This window comes from Asparagus officinalis, chromosome 5 (genome assembly GCF_001876935.1).
Source record: "Asparagus officinalis chromosome 5, Aspof.V1, whole genome shotgun sequence".
Taxonomy (NCBI): Eukaryota; Viridiplantae; Streptophyta; class Magnoliopsida; order Asparagales; family Asparagaceae; genus Asparagus; species Asparagus officinalis.
The window spans coordinates 92,919,850-92,937,088 of NC_033798.1; the positions used below are offsets into that span (position 1 = coordinate 92,919,850).

The following is a 17,239-nucleotide window of genomic DNA, read 5'->3' on the forward strand; positions in this document are numbered from 1 at the left end:
AGCCGCGACCTCGCCTGCGTTCGACTCGCCTGCAGAGCCTTTGTTTGAGCTCGCCTGTGACTTGCCCTCTTCAAGCTCGCCCGAGCTCGCCTTCATGTCGAGCTCGCCTTAAACTTTGTTGACCTCGCCTAACGCTCATCGACTTCGAGCTCGCCTGAGCTCGCCTTCATGTCGAGCTCGCTTGAAACTTCGTCATTGTCGTCAGAAGCTCTCCGCTAATAGGTTCGGGTCTACACCCATTGTCCAACAATAACAACACTCTAATTTCAATGAAAAACAATGATCTCATCATATCCCCTTCATTTAAAAAAAAATGTACATCTTTTTCACCCAAAGAATGCACACACGCATACCACTTAACCAAATTCTGTACAGTATCAGTTCGTACACCAAACCTCTAAAACCCTTTCCAAGCAGCAAGGACCTCACTAAAGATTTCACTTATAAGCTCTCGATCTCCATTCAATAAAAACTCATTGAACTCGTCCTTTATCTCATAAACCTTGCCGAAGTTCACCAGATACCTCAAGCAACCACTCTTGAGCTTTGACAGTCCGTAGAGGTGCGCGGTCTGCAGCCTCTCGAGCACATTCTTAGCGTCAATGTCCTCCGATAGACTGTCATGGCATGCCTCTTTGAGGTCGTCGATGCTGTACTTGTCGGCGGCACTGAGGAGGGCGAGGCGATGAGCCAAGAACTCTTTGGCTTGGAAGTCGCCGTAGATGTAATTGAGAAAGGCCCTGATCACACGTAATTATCAAATAGCTCAGTAAAATATTCGTTAAACAGTCTGTTCAAATTCGATTTGATCGTTCATTTAAGAGAAATTAAAAAAAAAACATTTGTGAATTGAACACAAAAAGTAAGAATATTCACATATGGGATTCATTTACTTATCAAATATACGCCTTTTATATTTAACCCATTTGATTTTATGATTCTTTTGAGTAACCTTATATTTTATGTTTTTATCTTCTTTAGATTAAACACAGGTTTTACACTTACCTTGAGAAACTTAAAAGTCCCAAACCATATTTACGTACTAATGAAACATTCAAGTTACATCTTTATAGTATAAATATGGATTATAGTATTAACAAAATCCAAAATTATTAAGCAACACAAGATTTCTCTTATTCAGATAATGTTAAATTTGCATTTGAATTCAGATTCAATTTCAAAAAAAAAAAAAGAAAAAAAAAGAAAAAAAAAAGACGGGGGTGTCGGTAGCCGATAACCCCCTCTCAATTCATTTATTAGCACTTAACACCTCCTATAAAGATAAATTGCAGTACGTACATGCTATCGAAGATATAACTAAGGTGGTTATTTGCAATTCACCCTGCAAATATGAACACCTCAGTATTTGATTAGACGATACCTGCAAGCATCAAAGGACATGTCGGAGATATGGACAGTGGAGAGAGACTTCTCCTTGAGATCATGAGAGAACATGCTGCGAAATACGGGTGATCGAGTCGCGAGGACGGCGCGGTGGGCGGGGATGCTGCCTCCGTCGCTGGCTGTAATGGTGATGTCGGCGAGGACCGCGTCGGAGAGCATTAGGGCCAGGGAGGTGAGGGATGTTGATAGGGAGCGCGTTTCAATTTGGTGGCCTGTCCATATTGACATTGACTCTCCCCCCTGTGATATATAATAAAGATTATTTCCTGAAAGAAACTTGACATGTGAATGAACATTTACAAAAAGAAAGAAAAAAAAATTGTCGTTAGATTCAGAGTTGATGAAGAACATTGATTTGTCAGACAACTTATGAATTGACTCATCACATACATACACATAATAAGAGACTTTATACGGTAAGTCTCGATAAAAAGTAAAGAAACAAGGAGGTACGTGCACTTTTCTCTTAAAAAAGGAGGTATATCCACTATCAAAAACCCTGCTAAGTTAAACTTATACCCCATTATCTTTTTCGGGTTTTTGCATATACACCCCTTATATCTTCAATATTTGCACCAGTGCCCCTCAAATCTGGCATATTGCCCAAGGAGAAAAATCAAAACAAAAACCTGGCTTTTTATGCATGGATCACTTGAGCTCGTATTGGTTCCTAATGCATAACAGGATGGAATGCCTTACTGATGGGGGAACAATCTTTAGATCAAGAAACTCAACATCTATGATGAATTTGCCAGTTAACGGTGTATCGATAGCCCACACGAAGTCATCACTGTTCTTTAACTGCTTGTCACAAATTCCTGCAGAAAACAGTATTAGAATAATTCGCCTGTAAAAATCCTGAGAATGCGATATGATATATAGAAAAGAATCTAAATGAAAGAAGGAGGAGACCTGGGTGAACTATAGTTTTCCTATTGGGGGAAGAGGAGGAAACAATTTTGATGTTTAAGGTTGCAACTGGGGGTTGCTCTCTAGTTAAGGTTGATGTCTCTGGGTATAACTTCACATAGAACTGCTTATTCCTCTCCACCGTCAAAAACCTGTAGATCATCATAATTAGTGATCTTTGTGGGATAAAATTAAGAAGGGATGAGAATTTAGAAGTTGGGCATTGCCAAAACTTATGTAAAATAAAAAATTTAAAAGCCTCAGGTCTAAGATGTAAATTGCTCCAACCTTAATTAGTTTCTCCTTAGGAGAGAGAACTGAACAAACTTCCTAAACTCAAATACCATGAAAACAAAGGATCAAGAATTGCATCAAGTTGGGAGAAACGGGAAACAGAGAGCAAAACTAATTACAATTAATTTCACCTTACATTGCAGAAAAGGACAAATAAACAATTTGGACGAGGAATTAAAAAAAAAGGTGGTCACGTAGGAAGGCTGAGTAAATACAATCTGAGTTAGAAAAGTTAAGGCATGCTCATGATTTCTTTAATAAAAAAGTCAAAACTTATTGAAACCAAAGAAGGAGAGAAGAATTTTATATTTCTCGATGATCATTTAAGAAAAGGAAAATGCCCTATACATATACGCATTGTAGAATATTGATGGAAAATACTATAAAACGAAAAGAACAATAAGGGAAATACTATAAAAGAAACATATATAATAACAATAATGCAAAGATCTTTGTTGTACAACGAAGGAAAGATCAAATCCAACAATTGATTGGCTTGTCCCAAAAATTTCCCCCCCAACTAGATTATCTAATTTCTTATCAGTTCATCCTGAAACAGAGAACCCAGATAATGAAAATAAAAATAAGGACAAGAACAAGGACAGGTAAATAAATCCCTAGCTATCATCATCTGCAACCAAAGAACTCAAAAGCAAAAGAAAGTTTGTACACGCAACCAAAAAGCGAAAAATAAAGAAAAATCCAAATGAATAAAAGAACAAACCAATTCCAAATCCCAATCTTGAAAGGATCAGACTTTCTATATGTACAAGAAGAGAGAGCCTCTATCCTCCATTGAGCGAGCCTTGATGTAGTCTCAACTCGATAAGCCGAATCACTCATTCCCTCCCCTGAAGAAGAAGCTGCTGCCGCAATCGCGTACTTGATCTCATTGAAGCAATCCAATATCCCCAGGAGCTCCCCTGACTTTCCCAGCTTTGCTTATATCAAAGCCCCTCTCCTTCATAGAAGAAGAAAGAGATAATTAAGCACTCTGTTTTGCTCTGTTTTTTGCTCTGGCTTTTTTTTTTGTAGTTATGGGTTTTATGGGACAATTAAGCACGCAATGGGATGGGAGTTGCTTCTAAGTCTGAGATGGATGAGGATATAAGTTGGGTTTTTATTGGGTTTAAAGAGAGAGATGGTGCTTTTGTTGGCTTTCACTGCACTTCAAGAATTTTATTCTGATGCTGCGAAAGTGGGAAGATTTGGTTTTTTTTTTTTTTTTGTGGGAGAAGGGAAAGGGAGTAGTTCTAGAGATATAGAAGAGAAATATCAAAGTTTGATTGGGCATGGGCCCAGTTCAGTCGGAGTGAAAAGATTATTTATAAGTGGATGGTGGGTAGGAGAACAGTTTACAAGTATATTTTCTCTTAATTTTCACTGTCTAATTCTTTCTGGAGGCTTTAGGATAAAGACTTGTTATATTGTTGAAACTTACTATATTTTTGTGGTCTTTTGCATGTTTGTGATTGTAGAATATTTTGAGCTTTAGTGTTTTTTTTTTGTCTGCTACATCTGGTTAGGAAATTTTAAAAAATATTAATTAAAGGTCTAATTGTTACTAGACCCATTGTATTATTGCCAAATTGCAGATAGACCCTCTATAGTTCTATACTTCTATTGCTGTAGATTAGCCTCTTTGAAATTTTTTTGACTCTTTTAACCTTAGAAAAATTTAAAAAAAAATTGACAAATAGATGTTTTGAGGATAAAAGAGATGAAAAATTGGCTTAGGGAGCCTGTTCCCATTTGGACGATAGTACAGGGGTCTATCCGCAACATAAGAGGGTTTGTCCCCAATTGGGCGATAGTTAAAGGGGTGTATCCTTGGTTAACCATAAATCAAACTATGATCCATTTAATTTTTGCAATTTAAGCAAAAAATATAAAGCTTAATATGTATAACGAGTAACTGTTTTATATGCGAAAAAGACTTCTTTCAGACCATAATTCCAAATTTCTTCTTTGTGTATGGAGTTGTACGTCCACAACAAAAAGAAAATGTTGATTCACAATTGCTCTTCCATGATTGTTTAAACCATCTTCGGATTTTGATGCTTATGCTTTTTGTTCGAAGCTTGTATTGTTTGATTATTTGAAGGCAACCTTTTAACAGAAAGTTTTGAAAATAGATGATGTTTTTGTCCTTCTAATATTCCCAGGGAGGGGGAAAGAGCAAGTGCAGCAGGCTCTCATCCTAGCTCTCAACGCTGATGTGGCAGTGGGAGCCTGCTGCAAACGCCCCAGCAAGTTCCTAACAGGCCTCTTTAAGCTGATGTGGACATCATGTAAGAGGTGGGGCCCAATTGAGCTCTCAAGCGTTCCATAAATTTGTGGAGCGCTTGGGAGCTCATAAGGAATTAAAAAATAATTTTTTTACACAAAACCCTATTTTTAGCCGGTAGCTACACTAAAAGAGAGATTTTTTACACAAAAACCCAATTTTACAAAACCCTATTTTTAGCCGGTAGCTACACTAAAAGAGAGATTTTTTACACAAAAACCCAATTTTACACAAAAACTCATGTGATGTGACATTGAGAGCTCTCCAACAAGCACTCCTAACACCCAACTTGTAGTTGAGATTTTATATTAAAACAATATATGTAGTTTCAATTTGCATAAAAGAAGCAACAACGACAACAAGTTAAGATCTGAATATTCATGAATATTCATTGTTGTGAAAGCTCCTAGATATCAATTGAGTGCAGTCATGTACTTCCTATGCTTTCCCCTCTTTCTTTTTCTCTTTTATAACAATGACCGCAGCCTCCTTTCAATTGAGAGACCCTAATAAGTTGCAACTGAGGTCTCTTTAGGGCATCTCCAACCCATTGCACCAAAATGGTGCAAATTTTGCACCAAAATGGTGCAAAAATCACATCTAACAGTAATTCATCTCCAACCCACTGCACCATATTTTGCACCAAAAAAGAATATTCTCAGTATCTTTCTTTTTATCTACTTTTATATTATTATTTTTTATTCCCTATATTTTTAACTATTTCAACAATTAACCCCACATATCAAATTTTATTTTTTCACATATTTTCCAAACAAAATAATTTATTATTTAAAAAATTAACCTAATAAAACAATAAAATATTATTTTATTAATTAAAATAACTTGATTGCTAAAATATTATATTTTTATTATTGATATTGCCAAAATATTACATTTAAGAACACAACAGAAAATAAAATAAAGAAAATAATTAAACATTAACAACAATGTAAAAATTACAAATTTAATATGCACTTAACTATCTGAAATAGTGTATTCCTCCCATAAATGATCTATCAATGCATTACGAAGCGCAATATGGGCATCTTTATCCTTGATTTTTCCGTAACGTGCAATAAATTGAGTAAATCTTGTAGTTTCATCTGCTACCATATCAACTTCTGGTGTTGGTGCTTCCCTCACTTCTTGAATTGGTGCATAAAGATCACGTTCATCCTCGATTATCATATTGTGCATAATAATGCATGCAGTCATTATGTCATGTAATACATGTTTTTTCCAAAAACGTGCTGATCCTGCCACGATTGCAAATCGTGATTGGAGAACTCCGAACGCACGTTCTACATCTTTTCTACATGCTTCCTGTTTCATGGCAAAATATTTTTTCTTCCTACCTTGTGGCTGTTGGATTGTTTGTACAATAGTAGCCCATTTCGGATATATACCATCAGCTAAATAATAACCCATATTATACTCTTTTCCTTGAATAACATAGTGAGCGGGAGGAGCAATACCTTGAGCTAGGTTAGAGAAAAGATTAGATGACTCCAGCACATTGATATCATTATTGGTGCCTGGCATACCAAAATATGCGTGCCATATCCAAAGATCATAATCTGCCACAGCTTCGAGGATAATAGTTGGTGACCCACTACGTCCTGTGTATTGCCCAGACCATGCTGTTGGACAATTTTTCCATTTCCAATGCATACAATCAAGACTTCCTAACATTCCTGGAAAACCACGTTTTTTTCCAATATAGAGTAGCCTAGCAATATCGTTAGCGTTAGGTGTTCGTAGATACCGCTCTGCGAATATTTCCACCATAGCACGACAAAATTTTGTCATACTTTCAATTGCTGTTGACTCACCTATTTTAACGTATTCGTCCGTAGCATCAGCTGGTAGACCGTATGCCAACATGCGAAAAACAGCTGTTACTTTCTGTAACGGTGATAATCCCATTCTACCAAGTCCATCACTTCGTTGTTGGAAGTAATAGTCATGATCTTTCACTGCATCAACAATACGAAGGAACAAACTTCTTGACATCCGATATCGACGACGAAACATATCTTCTCCAAAACGTGGATTATCGACAAAGTAATCTATGACCAAATTCTGATGCGCATTTTCTCGATCGCGGTTGATCACTGCATGACCAGGAGTCGAGCCACCATGGATCGGTTGGTAGTTTTGTTGACGAAATTGTTAGCGATGATCATGTTGTTGTTGATGTACTCACAAATTGCTTCTTCGGTTTCATCAATCTCTGCAATGATATTGGTCAGAAAATTATCATCATCCGAAGATGAAGATGATGATAAATTTCACACAATTCAAGGAGAGCTGAGTTGTGTATACGTTGGACAATGTGTAAAGCTGACCTGATTTCAAAAATTGATTCCCACTCGTACAAAGCTTTCACACAATTCAAGGAAAGCTGAGCTGTGTATACGTTGGATAATGTGTAAAGCTGACCTGATTTCAAAAATTGATTCCCACTCGTACAGAGCTTTCACACAATTCAAAGAAAGCTGAGCTGTGTATACGTTGGACAATGTGTAAAGCTGACCAGTTTTCAAAAAAATGATTCCCACTCGTACAAAGCTTTCACACAATTCAAGGAAAGCTGAGCTGTGTATACGTTGGACAATGTGTAAAGCTGACCTGATTTTAAAAATTGATTCCCACTCGTACAAAGCTTTCACACAATTCAAGGAGAGCTGAGCTGTGTATACGTTAGACAATGTATAAAGCTGACCAGTTTCCAAAAAATGATTCCCACTCGTACAAAGCTTTCACACAATTCAAGGAAAGCTGAGCTGTGTATACGTTGGACAATGTGTAAAGCTGATCAGTTTTCAAAAAATGATTCTCACTCGTACAAAGCTTTCACACAATTCAAGGAGAGCTGAGCTGTGTATACGTTGGACAATGTGTAAAGCTGACCTGATTTCAAAAATTGATTCCCACCGACAACGTTGGATAATGTGTAAAGCTGATCAGTTTGTACAAAATGATTCAATTTCAAATGTTGACCACCGACAAATTCAAACCAACCGCAAATTCAAATTCAAATTCAAATTCAAATTCAAACAAAAAAAACAAATTTGGATTGGCTATAAATAACATTCACGGTTTCTACTTCAAGCCACCCAATTCGAAGTATTTCTTCAAAGTATTTCTGATCTCCAAACCAACCGCTTTTTACAAAAAAATGTCTGTTCGATCAACTGGGTACACGGTTACTGAAGATGTGCTCCTTTGTCAAGTATTCTTGGATATTTCTCAAGACCCTATTATCGGTAGAAACCAGTCTCGAGATGCATTTTGGTCTCGTGTGGAGGACAGATACAATGAACTTCGAGACCAAAATTCTGATGTGCGTACGAGCCGATCAATTCGTTCTCGAATGGAAATCATAAGTAATGAAGTAAGGAAATTGAATGCGTGCTTGAGACAAGTAGAGAATCTGAATCCAAGTGGTGCTTCAGATGAAGATATTGTAAGTATTCTATTAATTATCGTTTGAAATTTATTATTGTTGTTGAAAAACATAACTTGATGTTCATTATAATTTGCAGTTAGTTCGAGCAAAGATGTTATTTATGCAAGAACCAAAGTACAAAAAAGGTTTCAAATTTGATCATGTCTGGAATATGGTTAAAAATTTCGAAAAATTCAAAGATGATGTCCCCACAGCAAGACAAGTTGGTCGAAGACAATCCCAAAGTGTGAACTTCGACTCGTCACAATCAGATAATCCCACTCCGGAATCTCCTATATCAACATCTCCTGGATTGTCATCATTTACTCCATCTGAACGACCTATTGGGGTAAAAAAAGCTAAATTGAAAAGGAAAAATGATGATCATGAGTCAAGTGTAGTGGACTCCATCGAGACCTCCAACAATCGACTTATAGACAGGTTAGACAAGGCGAGCTTGGACAGGCAAGAAGCATTTGATATCGAACGAGAAAAGATAGCCATGAAAAAAGATAGAGATGAATGGAAAATTATAATGAAAGATTTGAATTCCATTGCTGATCCAAACGTGCGGGAGTACGTTCGAGCTCAACAGATTAAAATAATACAAAAAAGAAATCAACAAGAACAAGGGTCTGCTTCTAATTTTGGCAATTATTTTAATGATATTGGACACTCTGGCCCCGATCTACCAGAGTATTGAGAGTTGCTTGTCCATCTCAGGAAATGTTCCATGTTTAGTTTGTACTTTATGTTTTATTTTAATGAAGTTTTATATTATGTGTGTCAGTTTTTATATGTTATGTATTTCAGATATGTAATTTATATTTGAATTATGTATTATGATTGCTCTTTATAATTCATGGGACTTTACTTATAATGTCTAGATTTTAATATTATAATTAATAATAATGTCTTTTAAATTTTAGCATTATTTTTAGCCATAAAAAATAATTTATTTTGTCTAAATTATACAATTGTGGTAAAAGTATAAAATTTAAATATTATTGTGGTTGTTTTAAACATTTAATAAAACAATTGGGGTCAATTTGTGAATTCATAAAAGTATGAGGTAAAAACCAAAAATTAAAAAATAAAAAAATAAAAAGAAACAGTAATGGGGGGATGAACAGTGCGACGCCAAATATAGCGTCGCGCTGTTCATCCCCGCTAAAATGCAGCGGAGAATGGCGCTGCGTTGGAGCTCCGGAGCAGCGGCAAAATAGCGGTTTGCGGCAATTTGGCGTCGCGTTGGAGATGGTCTTAAAATGCATTTGGTAGCCTATAATGAGAGTGGTGGTAATTACAACCGCATGCGACGACTAGGCAATTTTTGTTTAGCTGCAAAATATTTATTTTGTTCCAACTGGAGTTGTAATTACAAGTATAGTCGTAAATGCTCCTGAAGTTGTAGCAGCTCACCACCAACTTATGAAAATTTGAACGTAAGGCACTTGCAGTTGTTAAAAAATCTATAAAAATTCAAAATATCAAAACCATACCTTAAACTTTCAGAAAGATAATAAATTCTTAAAAACTTATTAAAAACAAGAATTTTAAAATTTTAAATAACAAAAAGTCAAAATATTTAAAAATTTTGATAATATACTTCAAAAATTTAAAACCAAACCAAGAATTTTGTAAATAATATAGTTTTGTTAAAATATAATTTTTTAAAATATCAGATATATTTGTAGGAGTTTTATCAAAATATAATATATTTTTAGCATGTATACCGGCCATGATATGTTGCGGCCAACTTGGGGAGCTGATATAAATATGAATTACAACTTTGGGATTAGGGGTAAATAGAACAATAAATGTTGCTGATTAGACTATCCTCTTTTAAATTACTTCCTCACTACTAGATAAAGAAATGTGGTTCTTTTAACAAATCATCAGTTTTAAAGAAAGTTAAAGAAGATGAACTCCAGATTTTTCTCTCTTGTAGTGTGAAAATAGTTTAAAAGTAGCAGTCTAATTATCACTACTTGGCAACAACAGCTAATATAGGTTTATGAATGGTATATTTAGGACCCTCATCTCTTGTAATAGAAAGGGTGCCCTTTAATATATAATTAACTATGTACAAGGTTTATAAAATATTACTAATACCATAGTTGAAGGGGTAAACTTAATTTAATCTAAATTCTATTATGTGTTTAGACCGTTATATAAAGATATCAAAGGGAGGAAGTCCATAAAATTCCCTTCTTGTTCTTTGACTAGTGTTCCTGATATGCTAAAAGTTTCTTTTCGATTTTTTTTTTTATATTTTGAAAGGACAAAGTGGTATTTTTCAATAAAAGTAAGATCTTGCTTTTTGAATTTCTATCCTTTACTAATTATAAGACTATTAGTTCTTAGATTCGAGACTCATTCAGACATCGTGTTCTTCACAAACATGGTAAAACTGCTAAAAATACCAATACTTCATGGAGCTCTTTAGAAAAATGTGAATGCTTCGTATGACATTTCAATATAATAAATGTCAATTATGTTATGAGTCTTTTAGACTAAAATAGCATAAAGATAAAGACTACGGCAGCTATTTAGTTTTAAACTTTGACATTTGAATTTCAGTCTTCACCTAGATTGAGAATGAAAGCTTGTATGCCCTAAAATTTTTGGAACCACAAGTAGGTGAAAACCCACAAAATTTCCTTAAAGTATGAATACAATCTATGCACATAAATAAAAGAAAAGGAATAAAAGGAAACATATTCTTGCAGTAATTAATGTCAAATAAGTTTAGACGACAACTTTGTCTTTAGACTCGTCTTTCACGGAAGTTTAGACCCCGGGACCTTGGAAAAGGATTGATGGGAACCAATTAAATCAAAGAAATAATTAATAAATGAAATAAATAACGATGTAATTGCCTTTAATTATTCTTTGGTGATACCAAGTGGAGAAGAAAAGTATCCCAGATTCCTATATTGGCCTCCGCACCGCACCCACTAGAATCTGTAATTAGCACTCCACTCCAGCAAGCAATCTAATCTGAGTATCCAATAATATCGAATATATATTTACGGTTTTTCTATAGAGTGCCCATGGGCACTCTATAAAAGAGGAGAGAGATAGAGAGAAATGAATGAGGAGGGGGGTCCCCTGATTTGCATTGGGATCCCCCTCCTCATTCATTTCTCTCTATCTCTCTCCTCTCTTATAGAGTGCCCATGGGCACTCTATAGAAAAACCGATATATTTAATATAAACTAACACATTTTTCTTTTGAAAAATGACTTGAACATCTATTTCCTTCTAATTAATTATCCGAAATTTGAACATACAAGCAATTTGATGCTTTTGTAATTGTGGATACAAGGGAATGCATCTTGACCATCCACTTTCGTTGGTGCTTGTCCTTTATAATGTTTTGAAAGTTTTTTCTTAGACCAAACATAATGACCCACTTGAAGAATAAAATGCCTAGGGTCAGGTTCAACGGTTGAAACTTTTGCTAGGGTCACATCAAGGTAACAAAACACTCGTTTGGTTTACCTGCATTTGTTCACACGCAATAAAATAAAAAGATAATCTAAACAATTAGGCTTGGTAAGTTAGTATTGTTTCAGGCTCTAAAACATATATGATTTACCCACCGTGTGTGACGCACGTGGTCTATGTTAAAAGCGGCGAAGAAAAACAAGACGTGCACACAGGAGGAGGCTCATCGGTCTACTAATCGGGTCTGATAGTACGACCGATTCTACCGCTAGAAGATTACAATTGTTTCGGGACGGTCGACTGATCAGACCCGATCAGTCGACCGATAAACATGCACAAGCAGGAATTGAAGCCGATTGGTCGACCGATGCACCCCTATTGGTCGACCGATAGGGGGCAAAACAGGTAAATCTAGTTTCTAGCATGTTTTGGATTTGGTTTTGATATAAAAAAACATATCTTGTTAGGGTTTTTTATCAGAGAATTTGGAGTTATTTGAGCACTTTGTGAGGGAGTGAGAGATATTTGGTTAGAGTTATTTTTAGAGTATGTATGAGTTGTAACTCATTGTTTTCTCCTCCAGATAGTGAAATCTCCCCATCATCTCCCCGTGGACGTAGGCAATTTGCCGAACCACGTAAATCTCTGTGTTTGTGAGTGATTTTGGCTGTTCTTTTGTGAATTGCACTCGTTGGTTGTTCTCTTCTCTCATTGCTCGACGACTCGTTTTATTTGTGTGCACGCTTCCGCCGACGCACAACAGTCTAGAGATATAGTAATGATACGTGTTGTGCACAGCAGAATCAATGAACATGAACACAAATGAGATAAGAGCACAAAAAAACAACAAAAAACAAGAACCATAGCAGCAAGACACCAAATTTACGTGGTTCGACAATATGCCTATGTCCACGGAGCAAGGAGGAGATAGATATCACTAAGAGAGAGAGAGAGAGAGAGAGAGAGAGAGAGAGAGAGAGAGAGAGAGAGAGAGAGAGAGAGAGAGAGAGAGAGAGAGAGAGAGAGAGAGAGAGAGTACAAATAGAGATTACAATCGCTCAATAACCTTACAAATTTTAACCTCTCAAATCCCTCACAAATCCACTCTCAAAAGTTCTCAAAATCTCTCTTATGTCTACTCAAAATCACCCTTTTTAAACCCTAGGAAACGTGTTGGTATTTATACCAAATACCAAACCAAAACCCGAACTAGAAACCAAACTGCCCAGAAAACTCGATATGAGTTGACTCATAACTCCATGAGTCGACCCAGCAGAAACAAAATCACAATTCTAGGGTACTTCATGAGTCGACTCATGGCACTACAAAAACATGTTTTTCTGGGTTTGTTTTTCGACAATTCTCCACCTCGACGAATTTTTCTAATAAAACTGAGCCGACCCCAATACCAAACATCCCGATTATGACGTCCAGTACGAAATGGACTCGGTCCATAATAACGGACTCAATCCACAACAAGTCAGAAACCCAAATGAGAACTCTAACAATCTCCACCGTGTTAATATCAACTCATCAAACTGGTTGCATCAAACTGATTGCCTACGTATACTCTTGCCCAAGGAATCAAGCCTTACGTAGTTCACTTAAATGGCCTCCAAAGACCTTCAACAACGAAGAATATCAACAACTCCAAACAAAGATCAAATTTCACCCTAGGTGACCACTTTGGTGGACATTTCTGCCAGATTATCCTTTGTATGAATATTCTCTAATGTAATGTCTCCAGCATCCAAGACATCTCATACAAAATAGAATCTAACATCAATGTGCTTTGTTCGGGCATGATACATCTGGTTCTTTATCAAATAGATAGCTGACATACTATCGCACTTTACCCTGATGGTATCCTGTGCAATCCCCAAGTCATTCAATTAACGCCTGCAACCATAAAGCTTCCTTCATAGCTTCAGTCAATGTCATATACTCTGCCTCTATAGTGGAAAGAGCCACTATAGACTGAAGTGTACATCTCCAACACACCGGTATACCTGCTAGTGTAAACACATATTCAGTAGTAGACCAACGATTATCAAGATCCCCAACATAATCAGAATCCACACATCCAACACAATCCTGCCCATTTCTTCCATTCTTCTCAAGCGCCAAACCAACATCTATGGTACATTTGATATACCGCAGGATCCACTTCATGGCTTCCCCATGAGCCTTCTTGGGGTCATGCATGTACCTAGATACCATGCTCACGGACTGTGATAAATCTGGCCTTGTACACACCATTGTATATATCAAGCTACCCACAATATTGGCATAAGAAACTTTGGACATGTATTCACGGTCCTCAACTGAAATAGGTAACATCTTAGCTGATAGCTTAAAGTGAAAAGCTAATGGAGTACTCACCGCTTTGATATTTGTTTGCGTCGAAAGTTGCTGTTTTTATTGCTATCGAATCTATTACAACTTTAGTCGTTACAATAAACTCGAATAAAATAAAAAGTTAATTTTTTATAAGATCTCCTTACACAATAAAAATAAAAAGTTTACAACTTTATCAAACAAACGCAAAGATCATTTATCGGTCTTCTGCTTGCGTGGGATCTTGGCCTGTGACGGGGACGTTGATATCCGTGGACCAAAAGGTTGATCTTTTTATAAGATCTCCTTACACAATGAAAATAAAAAGTTTACAACTTTATCAAACAAACGCAAAGATCGTTTATCGGTCTTCTGCTTGCGTGGGATCTTGGCCTGTGACGGGGACGTTGATATCCGTGGACCACCGCCGATCAGATCTGATTGCTAAAAAATCGGGCAGAGCTTCGTTGATTCATGAAGGAATCAAGAAACCGTAGCGTTTATCTCGATAACGGCGAGATAATTGCTCTTCTTAAGATTATCGCAAAGGGATAATCTTAAGGAACGGATCCGGGGAACTGTAGATCTGACGAGCTCCTCTTCTTTATGCCGACGAACTCGATCAGATCTCTACTCCTCCTCCTCTCTGAAATTCGTGCACTTTTGATCTTCAATCCGGCAGGGCTTCGCCAACGCTCGAGAATTCCAGATCCGAAAAAATGATGGCCCTGGGGCTGTATTTATAGGCTCCAGAGAATCCAGGTGGTTAAAACTGCATAATAGTGAAAAAAATAACTTTTTAGGGCTGCGGACACCCTTAGGTGTCTCAACGAGAATGGAGACACCCTTGGGTGTCTCTGCCTAAATGGAGACACCCTTGAGTGTCTCGGCTCGGGCCGAGACACCCTTGAGTGTGCTCGGGCCGAGACTACACCCTTGGTGTCTCGCTGCCGGCCGAGACACCTTAGGTGGCTCCCACGCATGCGCGAGATACGTGTTTCGGTTGGGCCGAGACACTTCGGGGTGTCTTAGCTTAGGCTGAGATAGTCCGTTTTGCGCGTTTGTCCATTTCCTCCGTAACTTCTTCATCCGAACTCGGATTTGAGTGATTCAAAGTGCGTTGGAAAGCCGGCGAGGAGATATATAAGCTCTGATGATTGGGTCATTGTGGAATAAACTAGGATACGAGAGGCGTTTCCCCTTTCGTAAGCGACGCGGGGCTCCCGATCAGTTCGTATCCTCGTTATTCTAAAATTCCGTTGCTTCACGTAGTTCGTTGATTCACTTTAAGCGTTTGTCGATGTCAATCAAGCTTCTGTAACTTGGATAGTGACGTTCATCATCTTCTCTTAGCTTTGAGCTGCTCGTGGAGACCTATAGGCAATTTTTAACGCCTATAGATACCCCCTCCAAAGCGTTCCAGACTCGTTTCTTTTATACAAGAGGCTGGAATACTTTGGATGTGATTGGTCCAGCCTTCGGTCGGCGTAGAAGATCTGTAGTTAGCTTCAATTCTTGACTCCTCTGATTTTTGATCTATTCGATGCTTTGACGAACAGCTGAAGTTCTTCCGGCGCTGCGTTTATCGTCTGGCCGTCATCAGAGTCTCGAATCTAAAACTGATGAGTTGAGTTTGGCTCATGTCATTGAGTTGACTTAGAACTGACTATCTCCGTCACATGGTGCTGACTTAGGATTTCAGATAGCCGTACGTTGACTTTTTTTCACAACGCGTTGACCGGCGTTGACCTAGGGTTTCGGATCACAACGCATTGATTGGCGTTGACCTAGGGTTACGCATTGACCGGCGTTGACCTAGGGTTTCGGATCGCAACGCGTTGACTGGCGTTGACCTAGGGTTACGCGTTAACCGGCGTTGACCTAGGGTTTCGGATCACAACGTGTTGACTGGCGTTGACCTAGGGTTACGTGTTGACCGGTGTTAACCTAGGATTTCGGATCGCAACACGTTGATTGGCGTTGACCTAGGGTTACGCGTTGACCGGCGTTGACCTAGGGTTTCGGATCGATCATCGTTAACATAGTTTATACTCGTACGTCTGCTGGAGTATACACAGTTTAAGCTCTTAAGATATTAGAGCATGGCAGTCCCAACAGTTGAGGCTGCAGGACCAGCTGTTAAAGCTGATTCGTCTGCAGATATGGATCTTATTCCGAAATTTATTGAATGCTTGAGTCACGAGACCAGTTAATAAAGCTGGTGCGTCAATGCTTTTGTATATATAGGATTTTTGGCAAACCCTCAGCCATCAACGGGTTTGATGAGACTTTACCAACTACCGTTTGAGTCGGGCTAGCATGCGGATTGTTTAAGTCTGTTCCGCATGTGACGTTAAGCTAGAAGAGTTAACCCTTTTAGCGCTATGATGTTGAATACGTAGACTTCCATGTGACGTTAAGCTAGAAGAGTTAACCCTTTTAGCGCTATGATGTTGAATACGTAGACTTCGTCTTTCTCCCGTGAAAAGACTAAAAAGAGTTAACCCTTTTAGCGCTATGATGTTGAATACGTAGACTTCGTCTTTCTCCCGTGAAAAGACTAAATAGCGACGTGTATCAGACGTTGATTTAGGATTTTTGGCAAATCCTCAGCTCTCAACGGATTTGATGTGCTCTTACCGATTATCGTTTGAATCGGGCTTACATGCGGATTGTTTAAAGTCCGTTCCGCATGTGACGTTGTGCTAAAAGAATGAACTCCCTTAGACTTGATGCTACAACTTCGAATACGTAGACTTCACCATTGTTACAGAAATAGGCTACCCGGCAACGTGTGTTAGACGCTGACGTATCCCTACTTATGCTTCAGGATAAAAGTCCCCAGACTGGAATTCTGGTATCTTCTTTAATCGGAGAAAGACTAAACCGGCAACGCATGTTAGGCGTTGACTTATCCCTACATATGATTCAGGATAAAATTCCTCGTGCGTGTGAAGTACGGGTTTTTGTGTTATGAATAACAACCTGCCATAATGTCGAATATGTGGGCTTTTGTCCCTTTTTTACGGTTAAGGACTAACCGGCAACGCGTGTTAGGCGTTGACTTATCTCTTCTTAGGTTTCGGGATAAAATTCCCCAGACT

At 37.8% G+C, this 17,239-nt stretch overlaps 3 protein-coding genes across 3 annotated transcripts; 1 reads left to right on the forward strand and 2 right to left on the reverse strand.

Moving 5' to 3' along the window:
* On the reverse strand, positions 271–3,856 carry LOC109840189 (BTB/POZ domain-containing protein At1g55760). Its single transcript, XM_020408734.1, has 5 exons — positions 3,332–3,856; positions 2,317–2,465; positions 2,104–2,222; positions 1,382–1,644; positions 271–740 (listed from the first exon to the last, which is right to left on the reverse strand). Exons 1-5 carry the CDS (start codon positions 3,448–3,450, stop codon positions 398–400), a joined length of 993 nt encoding a protein of 330 aa, XP_020264323.1. The 5' UTR covers positions 3,451–3,856; the 3' UTR covers positions 271–397.
* On the reverse strand, positions 5,870–6,907 carry LOC109842178 (putative nuclease HARBI1). Its single transcript, XM_020411082.1, has one exon. It carries the CDS (start codon positions 6,905–6,907, stop codon positions 5,870–5,872), a length of 1,038 nt encoding a protein of 345 aa, XP_020266671.1.
* Positions 8,076–9,048, forward strand: LOC109842179 (glutathione S-transferase T3-like). Its single transcript, XM_020411083.1, has 2 exons — positions 8,076–8,363; positions 8,443–9,048. The coding sequence occupies exons 1-2, from the start codon at positions 8,076–8,078 to the stop codon at positions 9,046–9,048; spliced, it is 894 nt and encodes a 297-aa protein (XP_020266672.1).

Bases quoted from the DNA above. Each gene is read 5' to 3' on its own strand.
- LOC109840189 (XM_020408734.1), bottom strand. From the start codon at position 3,450: ATGAGTGATTCGGCTTATCGAGTTGAGACTACATCAAGGCTCGCTCAA. The intron at 2,223-2,316 runs GTCTCCTCCTTC...TGTTTTCTGCAG, and splicing joins GAAAACTATAGTTCACCCAG to GAATTTGTGACAAGCAGTTA. The intron at 1,645-2,103 runs GTAAGGCATTCC...TATATATCACAG, and splicing joins TAAAGATTGTTCCCCCATCA to GGGGGAGAGTCAATGTCAAT.
- LOC109842178 (XM_020411082.1), bottom strand. From the start codon at position 6,907: ATGTCAAGAAGTTTGTTCCTTCGTATTGTTGATGCAGTGAAAGATCAT.
- LOC109842179 (XM_020411083.1), top strand. From the start codon at position 8,076: ATGTCTGTTCGATCAACTGGGTACACGGTTACTGAAGATGTGCTCCTT. The intron at 8,364-8,442 runs GTAAGTATTCTA...TATAATTTGCAG, and splicing joins GTGCTTCAGATGAAGATATT to TTAGTTCGAGCAAAGATGTT.